This window comes from Xyrauchen texanus, chromosome 13 (assembly GCF_025860055.1).
Source record: "Xyrauchen texanus isolate HMW12.3.18 chromosome 13, RBS_HiC_50CHRs, whole genome shotgun sequence".
Taxonomy (NCBI): domain Eukaryota; kingdom Metazoa; phylum Chordata; class Actinopteri; order Cypriniformes; family Catostomidae; genus Xyrauchen; species Xyrauchen texanus.
The window spans coordinates 35,257,774-35,271,457 of NC_068288.1; the positions used below are offsets into that span (position 1 = coordinate 35,257,774).

At 36.3% G+C, this 13,684-nt stretch overlaps 1 protein-coding gene across 1 annotated transcript; it reads left to right on the forward strand.

The window, feature by feature from the left end:
• The first annotated feature begins 1,219 nt into the window (after window positions 1-1,219).
• On the forward strand, window positions 1,220-12,426 carry LOC127653811 (isotocin receptor-like). The gene is made up of 2 exons (XM_052140586.1): window positions 1,220-2,138; window positions 12,002-12,426. The coding sequence occupies exons 1-2, from the start codon at window positions 1,220-1,222 to the stop codon at window positions 12,250-12,252; spliced, it is 1,170 nt and encodes a 389-aa protein (XP_051996546.1). The 3' UTR covers window positions 12,253-12,426.
• Window positions 12,427-13,684: the final 1,258 nt, after the last annotated feature.

Sequence of the window (13,684 nt, forward strand, 5' to 3'; positions counted from 1 at the left end):
GGCAGGTATTCAAAACATGTGCTGCAGCCTCTCAAAAAGGAATAAATAAATGTGACTCAGTGACTGCAGTATTTGCAGATATTTTTTGGGATAACTTAAATCAATTTGTAATATTTTTTATATAGCTATCGGCTGTGTCGGCCGATGTCAGAATTCAAAAGAGGCAGTCACAACTTTCTTTCCATGGCTCTTTCATTCATATTTTATGAATCAATAAAATAATGTTAAAGAAAATAAACAAATAATTGCACTGGTGTACGCATGTAAGTAGTAAGTGGTTGAAAACTGTTTGTCCTTATCAACCAGTTTTGCAGGTAAGTGTGAATATTACAGAGTAGTTATGATGAAATATGCTAAATTATTATTGAATTAAGAAAAGGCAACAACAGCAGTCTATTGTATATAGATGTACATATATTTTTACACCTATAGGGGCATGAGGTAAACACTTTTATAAAAAGAAAAAAAAAAAATACGTATAATACCAGGGAGTTAGACGCAAGAAAGCATACTGCAAAACATTTTATGCAGTTTCACCCATTCAGGCTATGTTTGACTGCGTTATAGAGGGATTGATTTGCAATAGCACACACGGCCCTCTAGTGGAAGTCAAGGGTATGTTTTGGTGGAGAACCATTGAGAAGTGGTATAAGTGGTGATATCGTGACGCGGTCCATTCAGTGAGAGCCGAGTAAGAGCAAAGGAATGTTCTCCACCTCTAGGGCTTTCCTTTACACTCACGCTGACACCAAGAGGAGATCCTGCTAAAATGGATAATAATTGTAAGTTCCTGGATAATAACACTTTAAAACTTATATTTAACATTACAAAAAATATTTAAATTTGATTTAAATTACGTATTGATAATCTTAAAATTGCAGTTGGTGAATAATTGCATCTTGTGTGATTTGCACTTCATAAAAATACATTAATTCGTACTATATAATGCATTACTTCTTACTGTATAAAATGTGAATGTGATGGACCAAGATATATATATATATATAAACTGTCTATTGTGTATGTAGTTTTCACTACAGGCTGAAAGCAGTTGAGGAACCACCACCAAGCAGTAAAGGACTTCCCCTGTGACTCAAAATCTCTTTGGTGACACTTATGTTACAGAGCTGCCAAATTTACTGGCTGAATAATATGCGCGAGAAAAGCTGGTCAGTCGCTTGATACATTTGTAGAGAAATATACGTGCGCTTTCGGAACCATGGAGGAGATCTTCAAGGATCAAGACTTTTGGTCCTTCAACGAGTCGTCTATAAACTCCAGCGTCAGCAATGAGACCCATGGTGTGAACCAGACAGTGAACCCCCTGAGACGGAATGAAGAGGTGGCCAAAGTGGAAGTCACTGTGCTGGCCTTGGTGCTGTTCTTGGCACTAGCTGGTAACCTTTGCGTCCTTATTGCGATCCACACAGCCAAGCACACTCAATCACGCATGTATTACTTTATGAAGCACCTTAGCATTGCAGACCTGGTGGTGGCTGTCTTCCAGGTTCTGCCTCAACTCATTTGGGACATCACCTTTCGCTTCTATGGACCAGATATCCTATGTAGGTTGGTGAAATATCTTCAGACCGTCGGGATGTTCGCCTCCACATACATGCTGGTGCTGATGTCCATTGACAGATGTATTGCGATCTGTCAGCCTCTTCGTTCTTTACACAAGAGAAAGGACCGATGTTACGTGATTTTTTCTTGGGCACTAAGCTTAGTTCTCAGTGTCCCACAAGTTCATATATTCTCCTTACGGGAGGTTGGTACTGGAGTGTATGATTGCTGGGGAGATTTCGTGCAGCCTTGGGGAGCAAAAGCCTACATTACATGGATAAGTCTGACAATATACATCATACCAGTGGCCATACTGAGCGTCTGCTACGGACTGATAAGCTTTAAAATATGGCAAAACTTTAAAAGGAAAACGAGGGACCCGTGCATTACTCTCACATCTACGGCATCGAAAACCTACGCGCTCGCGCGGGTCAGCAGCGTCAGGCTCATCTCCAAGGCCAAAATCACCACTGTTAAAATGACTTTTGTTATTGTGCTGGCTTATATAGTGTGCTGGACTCCGTTTTTCTTCGTACAGATGTGGTCAGCCTGGGATCCAGAAGCACCAACAGAAGGTACGTTGCATGCCACAGACTGACGAACTTATTTGCGCATATTGAGAACCACTGTGATTTATATACTGATTTAAATAGTTTAATAGTGGCATTACTGATGAAAGATTTGAAATGGATTAATAATCTGTAATATTCAATTGCTATTTTTGTGCCAATCACAAAGAGAGTTTTCCACATTAGACCTAAAGGATCACCTTTTCATTATTTGTAGGTCTTAATGTCATGTATTTGTTTTTAAAGCTTAAAATTATGTTCTCAGTTTAAAACTTTTTCCGGCTTTTTTTCACTTTGCCATTTGTTATCTCTTGTTTAAAGGGGAAGTTCTAAGAAATATGACCGCAATATCCATCTAAATTTGGTAGCCTACACAATAAACACGCAATTGACACTCTTGTTTATGCGCGTGTTTACGCCCATCCCCATTCATTCTTACAGCCATTGCAGCCAAGTACATTCACAGTGTTAAATTAAATAAAAATATACTTAAGGATAATGAATGCATGTATATATATATATATATATTATTTATTAATTTTCTCTCCACAAATTGAACGCAAGGAAGAGCTGTATTTTATTTATACTATAATACATATAATTAATATGCACCAATACAGTAAATAAATAAAAATATTAATAAAACATAATAAATATTTACCTACATCATCAACGCCCGAGGCCACAAACAATTGCATAGTTTGTATGATGGTAGTGCTGGGTAGATTTCTTCTGAATTGTGTTCTGGTACTGATTACAAATGAATTTACTAAAATGGAAGTCAGTTACGTAATTAACGTTTTTGTATTACTGCTCCATCTTCTGTGTAGTTATGGCTGGTATCAGGATTTAAAAACAATTAAAACAATTTACATAATATAGATTACATGTAATCTGTTATTACCCAGCACTCGGTCTGAACAGCTCCCAAGGGTGTGCACAGACATTTTGGGGGGGCAGGTGCTCAAGGGAAATGAAAGGGCACCCCTCTCATAATTATTTATAAAAAAAAATAGTTACATACAGTAGCACATCTTTTACATACATATTTGTTTATTTCAATACACACACACACTCATGTAAATGTTTCATACTCAACAGATATCAATTTACACATAGATGATGGTCTTTAGCATTCACTATTATCAGTGTTTCCCACGGGATTGTTTGAGACTGTGGTGGTTGGACCTCAGACCCTCTAGGGGGGTCCGGGGGCATGCCCCCCTGTAAGAAAACGCTTAAGTCAAATGCATCGATCTGGTGCACTTTGAAAGAAAAATTAAGAGGCTATGAAGAACTTTGTGCTCTGGTAAAAAAAGTTGTGCTCTAGTAGTAATTTAATCATAAATACGTTGGTTATATAGATATGAATGGTGATGTTATGGCAAAAAAGTCACACCCACAAAGCATGGTAAACTAGACAGAGTTTAACGCAGTTCACAAATGGTCAAAACACAAAATCGACTAGAGCATACATTTGAGCCACAAAGAAACGAAGCAAAAGTGGTTACCTGTGTAGAACTTGCTCCTCAGATGCTGATTGGGAGTGAGAGATGCTTTGCCGAAGCAATGGTGCAAAACACAACGATATAGATATTTTATGTTATTATGAGAAGTACAAATATTTTCAGTTCATTATGAAAATGTGGCAGGACAAATTAGGTTAGAGACAAGGTAATAAATGGGAAACACTGCTATTTTTACATTTATCACCAGAACAGGCAACAACAAAGGAAAAAAATGCCACATTGTGCATGCTTTAGTTCAAAATCAACAAATCTTTACACAAAATAGAAAAAAGGTTGTTCTATCAGTAAATAAAATAATAAACCAGTCAATCAACACTCCAAACTACAAAGCAGGCCTATATTCAGTTGCAACAATTAGGCTAAGTGTGTTCTGTGTACAGAGGAGAAGGGAGCAGGATCATTCTCCTGTTTTTAAAATTAAAATTAGATGAACAGTTAAACTTTCAAATCTGAGCTTGTAAAGGCCCTGGACAATTGTATTGAATTTACAATCAGTTGGCTTGCCTACAATTACCAGTCAATTTTGTGTCACAGGAGTAAGAATCATTAATTTATTTGGCTATATCTTAAAGCTTTTACTAATCAGTATGAGCATGTAAACAGTGAACAAATCATATTCTTGTGACGGGTGACAAGTCGGCTAATGTTTCTGACATTCAAATATGATTGACTATTAACAACGTAATGCATATTTATTTGTTTCAGTTGCCTGAAAAGGAACTAGCCTACCGGAGCACTTGCTTTTCATTGACGACAGCTTCACAACGCTAATTTACGCCATGCCAGACTAGCTTGCTTGTTGTTAGGCTTAATGGAGAGAAAATTGCCTAAGTTAGTCTGGCTGTATTGAGCTGTTTTAATAGTGGTTTAATTCCATAACAGTGACAAACAATGCCAGCACTTAGGGCAAACACTATCGTTACCTGTCTGTCACCAATGAAGGCATGTCAGAGAGATGTGGATGCAGCTCCGCAGGGTGCTCGATTTGAGTGCGCCGAAGATGGAGGGGCAGGGGCTCGTGCGGTCTCACAGAATTTAAACTCAAATGCAGGTGTCGGGCATAACAACATGCTTTTAATTGAGAACCGATGGCATTGGCCAAATTTAAAAACTAAAATATAAAATTAGAAAAAGAAATAGAAATAGAAAAAAAATGCTTTGCATTAAGGGCACTTATCTGGTCAGAGGCCAATAGGGCAGGTGCTTGAACATCTGTGCATGTGTGTGACAGCCCATTACAATACGCTACATTCAGTTTATTCAAATCACATCATAACTGAATGCATCAGTCAGAGTAGCAGACTACTCACTGTTATATCTGGACGTGGCAGTCATGCCACCTCAAGACATTGTCTTATTTGACACTTCAACTAGCTGGCACACAGCTGATTCTGGTTTTCAAAGGCATTCTGAAACTTTGCAGATGTAGCCGTCCATTTTTCATATGTAGCCTACCTATTGATGTTTTTTTGTAATTATATTCAACTATCATTAGCTTTCATACTTTCTTGAAATGCAAATATGATTACGCAGCACACAAATTTTAGTGGCCTAATGAGTTTTCAAAATCATGAGAGGTGGACAAAAAAGTTTTTTTTCAGAGAGAATAGAAGTAGCTGGTTGTGATTTATTGTTCTGTAATTCATCAGAAAAGATGAAATTGCCTATTTCATCAGGTTTCTGGGATGGGCTTCTTTTAAATCATTACAGATGTAGTCCACTGTAATTGACAAAACCATAAAGATTGGCCTCGGGGAAACATTAATATGCAGCAGAGCTGCACCACTTAAATCATGACCGTCTGCAGTATGAGAAACCATTGCACCTAAGCAAACCCAAAGGGAACTAATGATATATAACTATTACTTTTCCATTATCAGAGGATGAGGAGGCTATTATGTATTTAATTAGCTGAATTAACATGCTGGACAAATACATTTTGTCTGGCTTTAGCTTTTCTGTTATTTAAATTTAGTTTTTTACAGACACCTCCCAGTTTTTTCCAGTACATTTAGAGCTTTTTTTATTATTATTTTAATCAGACATAAATTATGTAGAATACAGTCTCACTTCAAGTGAAAAAAAATTCTAGAACAAGATTTATACTTTTAGAAACTATAACTAATGAGTGCATCTATGTAAATACAATAGTGCATTCTTAACTACAGAAAACAAATCCACACTCATTTTGATTTAATCCTACGAAGTAAATCTACAAGCCATTCTAGACAGCAATACAATTCTAGTATCAGATTAATATGTCTGTGATGTCAAATCAGTGTCCTCTGAGTATAGAACTTATCAAGATCCTGTCTGTCTGACTGTCAGTGAGTCATAGTTATGATTCACTGCTGTGATGTCGATGACCTTATTACACAGATTTGGGTAACCTGGTATATAACTCTGGGAAACCTCTTGAAATTCAACTTTCATTGTCAACTTTCAGATTTCAATTCACAAGAGGCAGTCAAACAACACCCAGAAACTCTAAAAAAAATCCTTCTGAGCAAAGCATTAGTTAAAAAGATAATTTAGATATTTTAACTAATATTTTAGTAAGCTTAAAAGTTTCATCAGATTCATTAGGTTAGACCCAAAATACCCATTACATTCTCTTGGAATTAACAGTATCTTAGAATGAATTGTTTTAAGGGCTATTTTGCGTTTTTGAAAGAGAATATCAATGAACTAAAACCAGTGCCGGTCCTACCCCATTTGGCACCCTAAGCGAGACCATCCAGTAACCCCCCTCACCCACTAAAATGATTAGAGAGCTATATATTAATTTTTACACAAAAAGTACAAATTAACACATAATACATCCTAATGTGTATAAACCCAAACTAGCAAAACATTCATTTTAACAATGTTGGGATATTTGGGACATTCATTTTAACAATGTTGGGAAGTATGCAATATATTATGGCTTCTTAAGTAAGCATCATAAATCGGTATCACAGAATTTAGGAATAATTTTAATGTAAAGTGCCCTACAGTGTATTTCACAGCAGGCACATGTATAGGCTTTTATCATTACTGTGGAGTCTGGGGCCTATCAAATACACAATCTATTGTACTATGATGTTAAAGGGGGGTTTAAAATGATTTATTTATTTTGCAAAAACAGCACCAAAGCATTCATTTCTGGTGATTTTAGGAGCATCGTTTTCATAAGTAGCCTATATATATATATATATATATATATATACACATATACACTCACCTAAAGGATTATTAGGAACACCTGTTCAATTTCTCATTAATGCAATTATCTAATCAACCAATCACATGGCAGTTGCTTCAATGCATTTAGGGGTGTGGTCCTGGTCAAGACAATCTCCTGAACTTCAAACTGAATGTCAGAATGGGAAAGAAAGGTGATTTAAGCAATTTTGAGCGTGGAATGGTTGTTGGTGCCAGACGGGCCGGTCTGAGTATTTCACAATCTGCTCAGTTACTGGGATTTTCATGCACAACCATTTCTAGGGTTTACAAAGAATGGTGTGAAAAGGGAAAAACATCCAGTATGCGGCAGTCCTGTGGGCGAAAATGCCTTGTTGATGCTAGAGGTCAGAGGAGAATGGGCCGACTGATTCAAGCTGATAGAAGAGCAACTTTGCCTGAAATAACCACTCGTTACAACCGAGGTATCCAGCAATGCATTTGTGAAGCCACAACACGCACAACCTTGAGGCGGATGGGCTACAACAGCAGAAGACTGGTGGTGTAATGGTGTGGGGGATGTTTTCTTGGCACACTTTAGGCCCCTTAGTGCCAATTGGGGATCGTTTAAATGCCACGGCCTACCTGAGCATTGTTTCTGACCATGTCCATCCCTTTATGGCCACCATGTACCCATCCTCTGATGACTACTTCCAGCAGGATAATGCACCATGTCACAAAGCTCGAATCATTTCAAATTGGTTTCTTGAACATGAAAATGAGTTCACTGTACTAAAATGGCCCCCACAGTCACCAGATCTCAACCCAATAGAGCATCTTTGGGATGTGGTGGAACGGGAGCTTAGTGCCCTGGATGTGCATCCCACAAATCTCCATCAACTGCAAGATGCTATCCTATCAATATGGGCCAACATTTATAAAGAATGCTTTCAGCACCTTGTTGATCTTCTAACAGTCTTGTAAGAACTAGTACAGACTTACAGTGCATTCAATGTTCACATTTCTCAGTACATGTGTTCCTTGGGAATCAAACCCATGACCTTGGCATTGCAAGTGTCACCCTCTACCAGTTGAGCTACAGGTACTTTACTTATTAAATCCAGCTAAATGCTCTCAGTTTCAAAAAATCTTACTAAAGTGATTTTTGCAGCCCAGAAATTCCTTTTAAGAGCTCTTAATAACTACATAATAAATATTATTCTCTTTTCCCTTGTTTTTACATTCATTTCGAGTTCATGAATGGGATATTTGAGGCTCCTCTAAAGGGTTGCTTGAGGATCTCCAGAGGGTTCCACCAATGTGGCATGTGAGGAGACTCTGAGGAAGGTCTATATGTTAAAACAACACCACTCACTAAGACTTCGATTTTCACATATTTGTTTGGATATGCAGGGCAATTATGAAATCCTTCAAGTTTTACTCTGCAGCGAAAACAAATTTGAAGTGAATGTTCTGTAGGATATGCAGTGATTAACTAAGGTCCAAACAGGTTGACAAGAACTTGATTATTAATGTAATGTGTTCAGCTGTATCAAACATGATGAAAAAAAAAGTGGAATAGAAAATCACTTTTGATCCTTTAGTCACTCAGAGAAGAGGAAATTGAATTTAAAAATGAAAGAGTGAGCTGCGATCACAAATGGAGCTCCAGTAATGTATATTGCTTTGATTTGTTACTTCTTTGAGCTGAGCTTTCAGGCAACAGAGAAAATCAGACAAGCATATCTCTGACTTCGCTGTAGCATTGGCAGTTTGATTAAGATATGTTTCAAGAGCCTCAAAGCCTTTCTCTTTTGACAGGGTTACTGATGGAACCATTGACAATTCTAGAGGTCTTTAGAGTTTTTTTGCAGGAACTAAACAGTAAGCTTCTCATTCTTCAGAGAACTGAAATGGTGCCTGGTGGATCTCCAGAGGGTTCAGCTCAGGAACACCAAAATGGTTCCTTGAGTATCTTTTAATGTTTACAATGGTGCCAATCATTGAACTGATGCAACAGCAAAACATTTATAGTGGACAAAAAGCTCATAAAATCATGTGTTGTGAATATTAGATATGACATAAGATGTAAATGGCATAAGCTAAACCTTTTGAACTGACTGTATCCCTCAAATCTCTATTTGCATTCACGTTAAATTAAACATGGTGTCTTCCCTGAGGTCTTCAGTATACTACACTGTCAGTGGTTTTCCAAGTGGTACATCTTGTGTCCGATGTACGTTAGTGCATGATGGTGTTAGACATACTAATATGGTGTAGGACATAGTACTTAAATACTAACTACAGCAATGTACGTATATTTTGGGTGATATTAATTGTTGTTTGTTGAATTTTAGGAATTAATTATTCCTAAATCTGCTGGCACACAAATGCACAGAAATGTATGGTTTCATAGTTTATTAAATATATTTTGAAGTTGTTCTCACCTTCTGCTGTTTGGCCCTTTGTAGAATCCATGATGAACTGTGGAAAAGCTGAGACATGCTTCATGTTGGATGTTGTTTCCCACAAGCCTTTTTAACTAGGTTTTCCACAGTCATCTAGCTTCACCAGATGGAATCATGTTGGTCAGCCAAGCTTTATCATTTTGTTAACAAAATGGTTATTATGCTAGTCCACTAGCTTTATCAGCACGTATCCAGCACTATAGCCAGTATAGTATCTGCCTGCACCAGCATGGAAATTAATGTAAAATTTCAACATGATTGCTGCTTCCTTACTCCTGAAACAGTCTTTAAATTCTTTCAAATTGCACAAATGCAGCATATTTTCAGAAAGGTATTAGGAAATGAGGTCTAAATGGTTCATGGCTTGTGTGTCAGATTCTTTCTGTTTTTCATCCAAAAGGAATATTTTTTTTTTCATGGGGAATTTATTTATTTCATAGCCCACATACATGTTTATCACAATAGGCATGTCATGTTTGAACATGCTAATCCTATCCAGTCAGCTCATCAGCAGAATTCTAATCAGACTTTTGATTACTTTCACCTGGTTCTCATTTCCTCTTTGCACACAAACAATGAAAGGACTACCCAAGCTGACATGCCTTGCTAGCATTCTAAAAGCAATTTGGACCATGTTATTGCCATTATTCATTGTTTGGTTTGCTATATCCTGTATGGGTGTTTTGGATGACAGATTTTGTACATTGTGTGCCTCAAATGTAAATACATTATATCTCTGCAGTTGGATCTTGGTTAGATTTTTTTACAAAGAGTATTAGAAATTGAATTAAATTATTAATAGGGATTGAAACTATTTTATTAAACGGATAGCTCTTTCTCTAAATTCTGAATGTATGAGGCCCATTCTAAGCCACTGAGAAATGCTGATAAATACACACTTGTGACTGCACATTCTATATTAAAGGAATATTCCTGGTTAAATACAAGTTAAGCATGTGTGGCATAATGTTGATTACCACAAAATAAAATAAAAAATAATAATTTTGACCTGTCCTGCTTTAAAATAATAATAATAATAATAAATGTTTAAAATTAGGCACAATGGAAGTTAATGTGGCCAATTTTTGAAGGGTCAAAATGTAGAAATGCGAAGCTTATAAATTTATCAAAGCACTTACATTAATTCTTCTGTTAAAACTTGTGTATTATTTGAACTGTAAAGTTGTTTAAATTATTGTATTTATGGGGGTATTAGGGTTTACGGCATTACGTCGACATGGTAGCGAAGTTGTAAAATTAGATATTACTTTACACAAAAAAAGGTCAGTAGACAATTTTATCACACTAAAATTATGTACACACGTATATTGTTTGAATCTTGTGGCTATACTATACTTTTCAAACCTCAAGTGTAATGGAGTATCATGATCCTCACTGTAACATTGATTTTCTTTCCCTTTTTTGTTTTTTTTTAAGGAGGGTTAGTCCAAATGATTATATTGAACCTGGAATATTCCTTCAATTCCTTCAAGTTGATGTGTTCCTTGTCAACTGTAAATAACAGTTAGGATAATTAACTATTTTACTTGGTGGAAGAATTGTTATTCAGATTACTACTACTTCTACTAATTAATAATAATAATAACTGTAAATTAATGTTAAAAAAACTATTACAAAAATATAATTCAAATAATATTTTGATATTTTTAAGTTATTAAATTGCTGTTGCTGCCATTTTATAAAAGCAATTAGCCACTTCAGGCTGTGTATTATGTGATTTTACCATGTGTAAAAGTATTTTCCACTTTGTGTTGTGTCTTGGAATAACACTTTCCAGTGGAAAACTCGCTGTAATGCATTTGAGTTGCTTATTGTTTTAGTGTAAACAGGAACAAAAGCAATTCACCTCTGACAATCATCTCACACTCTTGCTTAGCAGATCCTTCATCATTGTAATGAACTAAAATTATGATCTGTTGTTTATTCGAAGTCATCTGTTTGCTGTACAAGATCTTAAAGATTCTGGGTACGACTCTGTTTTTATAATGATAAAAGTAATGTGACAATATGCTTTGGAAGGGACACTAATTCATTTTGAATACCATGTATGGAGATCCTGACAGATTTTGGAAGGAGTGAATAAAAACATGTCTGAGCTAAGGGCAATATACTGACAGACATGACAGACCAATTTACCTTTCTGCACTTTCGAAGATATAATCACAGTGGTGAAAGGCCCTCAACAATATGCCTTAGCCAAAATAATGTACACTGGTGAATGATTTAAATAAGTGTGTAATGACTGACCTGGGAAATCATGTTTGTCATCTTTCCCAGATTGTAGTCATTCATTCAGTATTAAGACATTAATATCAGACCTGCAGGATTTCTATTTTTGCTCAGTATGAGTTTTAAATACAGGATGTCTATTTTATTTATCTCAAGTAACTGCGCTGCCACTAACCTTGCATTGCAGTGATTTTTCTTTTTTTGCAGTAAACTTTATTTACAGGCAGACTGATGAACTCCCAGACGTTGAGTGAAATCTCAGATTAAGGCTTGCCAACTCGAGAAAGTACTTACCAGTTTAGAGTGCAATATGTATCAGACAGTGAGCGAACAGACTATGGGTGGTCTGCGGGGGTGCCGTCTGAGACTAAACACAGTATTATGTGGCTATTGAAATGATTGTACATTCTGCTCAAGTACATTGTTCAGTTAAAATAATTTCTCTCCTTCTCCCTTGTAGCCATGCCCTTCATCATCTCCATGTTACTGGCCAGCCTGAACAGCTGCTGTAACCCCTGGATCTACATGTTTTTCGCTGGGCATCTATTCCACGACCTGAAGCAGAGCCTGCTGTGTTGTTCCACGCTCTATCTGAAGTCCTCTCAGTGCCGCTGTGATCTGGAGCACGACTCGCGCAAGAGCAACTCTTCCAACTATGTTATCAAAAGCACCAGCAGCCAGAGGAGCATCACCCAGACCTCCGTCACATAAGTCAGACATCCAATTTTTCTGACATTTTTGAAAGACTGGGAGATTCAGATGAAGGAAAGGACAGTTAAACTATAAATTAATTTGGCACACAAGACTGGAATTGAAGCTAAATCTCACAATCAAGTTCACCTCAGTTTTGTTTTCTTTTGGGAATTAATCAGAATGTCATTTAATTATTCCCCTTCTTTGCACTTTTTTTTTTTTTTTTTTTGCTGAAACGTAATCATTTTCTCATCTCTAAGAACCTGGAGTATCAACTGAATAAAGACAGAGTAAACTGTTCCTTACTTTCATTTACTGTGCTTCTAATTACTAAGGGGATCAGTTTTCAGCTATACTGTATGTTTATGTGATGTATACATGGGAAAGAGCACGAATGTCACAGTAGAGACCACTGAATCTTAAAGGGGAACCAAGAACATGTCTGCTGTAATTGGAAAATTTTAAAGGGGTTTTTATTACAGAGGTCATATGGACGTATCTGATCTGCCCTCTTCTGCTGTGAGAGTACTTACAGGAAAAAGCCTGCCTTTCATCATTAATACTGTCAACTCCCATTAAAATACTCATTCATAAAAAAGAAACAGTAGTGAAATATAAAATGTTCAGTTATTGTCAAAGATCAAGTTAGACATACTTTGTACTGAAGTGGACAGCAGGGTCATGTCATTTTAAACATTAAAAGGACACAAATGTTGGTCAGTGTGTAAAGAATGCACATATGGAAATAAGATGTTGAAGACACATGAAGTGTTAAAATCACCTCTATTTCATTCAGAACCCAATGACAAACATGGCCAGTTGCTCTTTTAAATGGACTTGTCAAAAAAGAAGACTGACCAACTCCCACTCCTTTTTTTTTTTTTTTTTAAAGAACACAAGCGCTATTTTGGCACATAAATGTTCTTATCGCTGCTCTTAAGTATACATGTAAACTTTCCTGTCTTGCTCAGAGGTCCATATGCATTTGCAAAATGTTTCTGCAATTCATCATTGTAATCAAATATGACAAACACACAAATGTTGGTTTTATTGTACAAAGAAGGACTGGTTGTTCTCTCCTACCCTTTTATGGTTGTTGGACTTGTAAGAGAAAGTAAGTTTACTGAGATTAAAATGTTTATTCCAGTTAAATATTTTTTTACGTATTGCTCTAAAAGCACAGTTTCAGTATACACTTTTGTTGCTGCATCTCCATAAAATATTTTTTTAAAAGAAAATGCAAATTTCACACAATTTTTCCACTAGAGCTGCAAGAGAGAAAATATGCTTTTACTGTAAAGAAAAATGCTAAAGGCTGTATTATCAGCAGAAGATTCACTGAAGCTCTGTTACTTTTTCATTTATAAAGCTACTGATTTTTCCCCCTGAAAAATATACTTCCTATTTACATTTAATATGTGTAGCTGTAGTGTTTATTTATTGAAATAAA

Bases quoted from the DNA above. Each gene is read 5' to 3' on its own strand.
- LOC127653811 (XM_052140586.1), top strand. From the start codon at position 1,220: ATGGAGGAGATCTTCAAGGATCAAGACTTTTGGTCCTTCAACGAGTCG. The intron at 2,139-12,001 runs GTACGTTGCATG...TCTCCCTTGTAG, and splicing joins TCCAGAAGCACCAACAGAAG to CCATGCCCTTCATCATCTCC.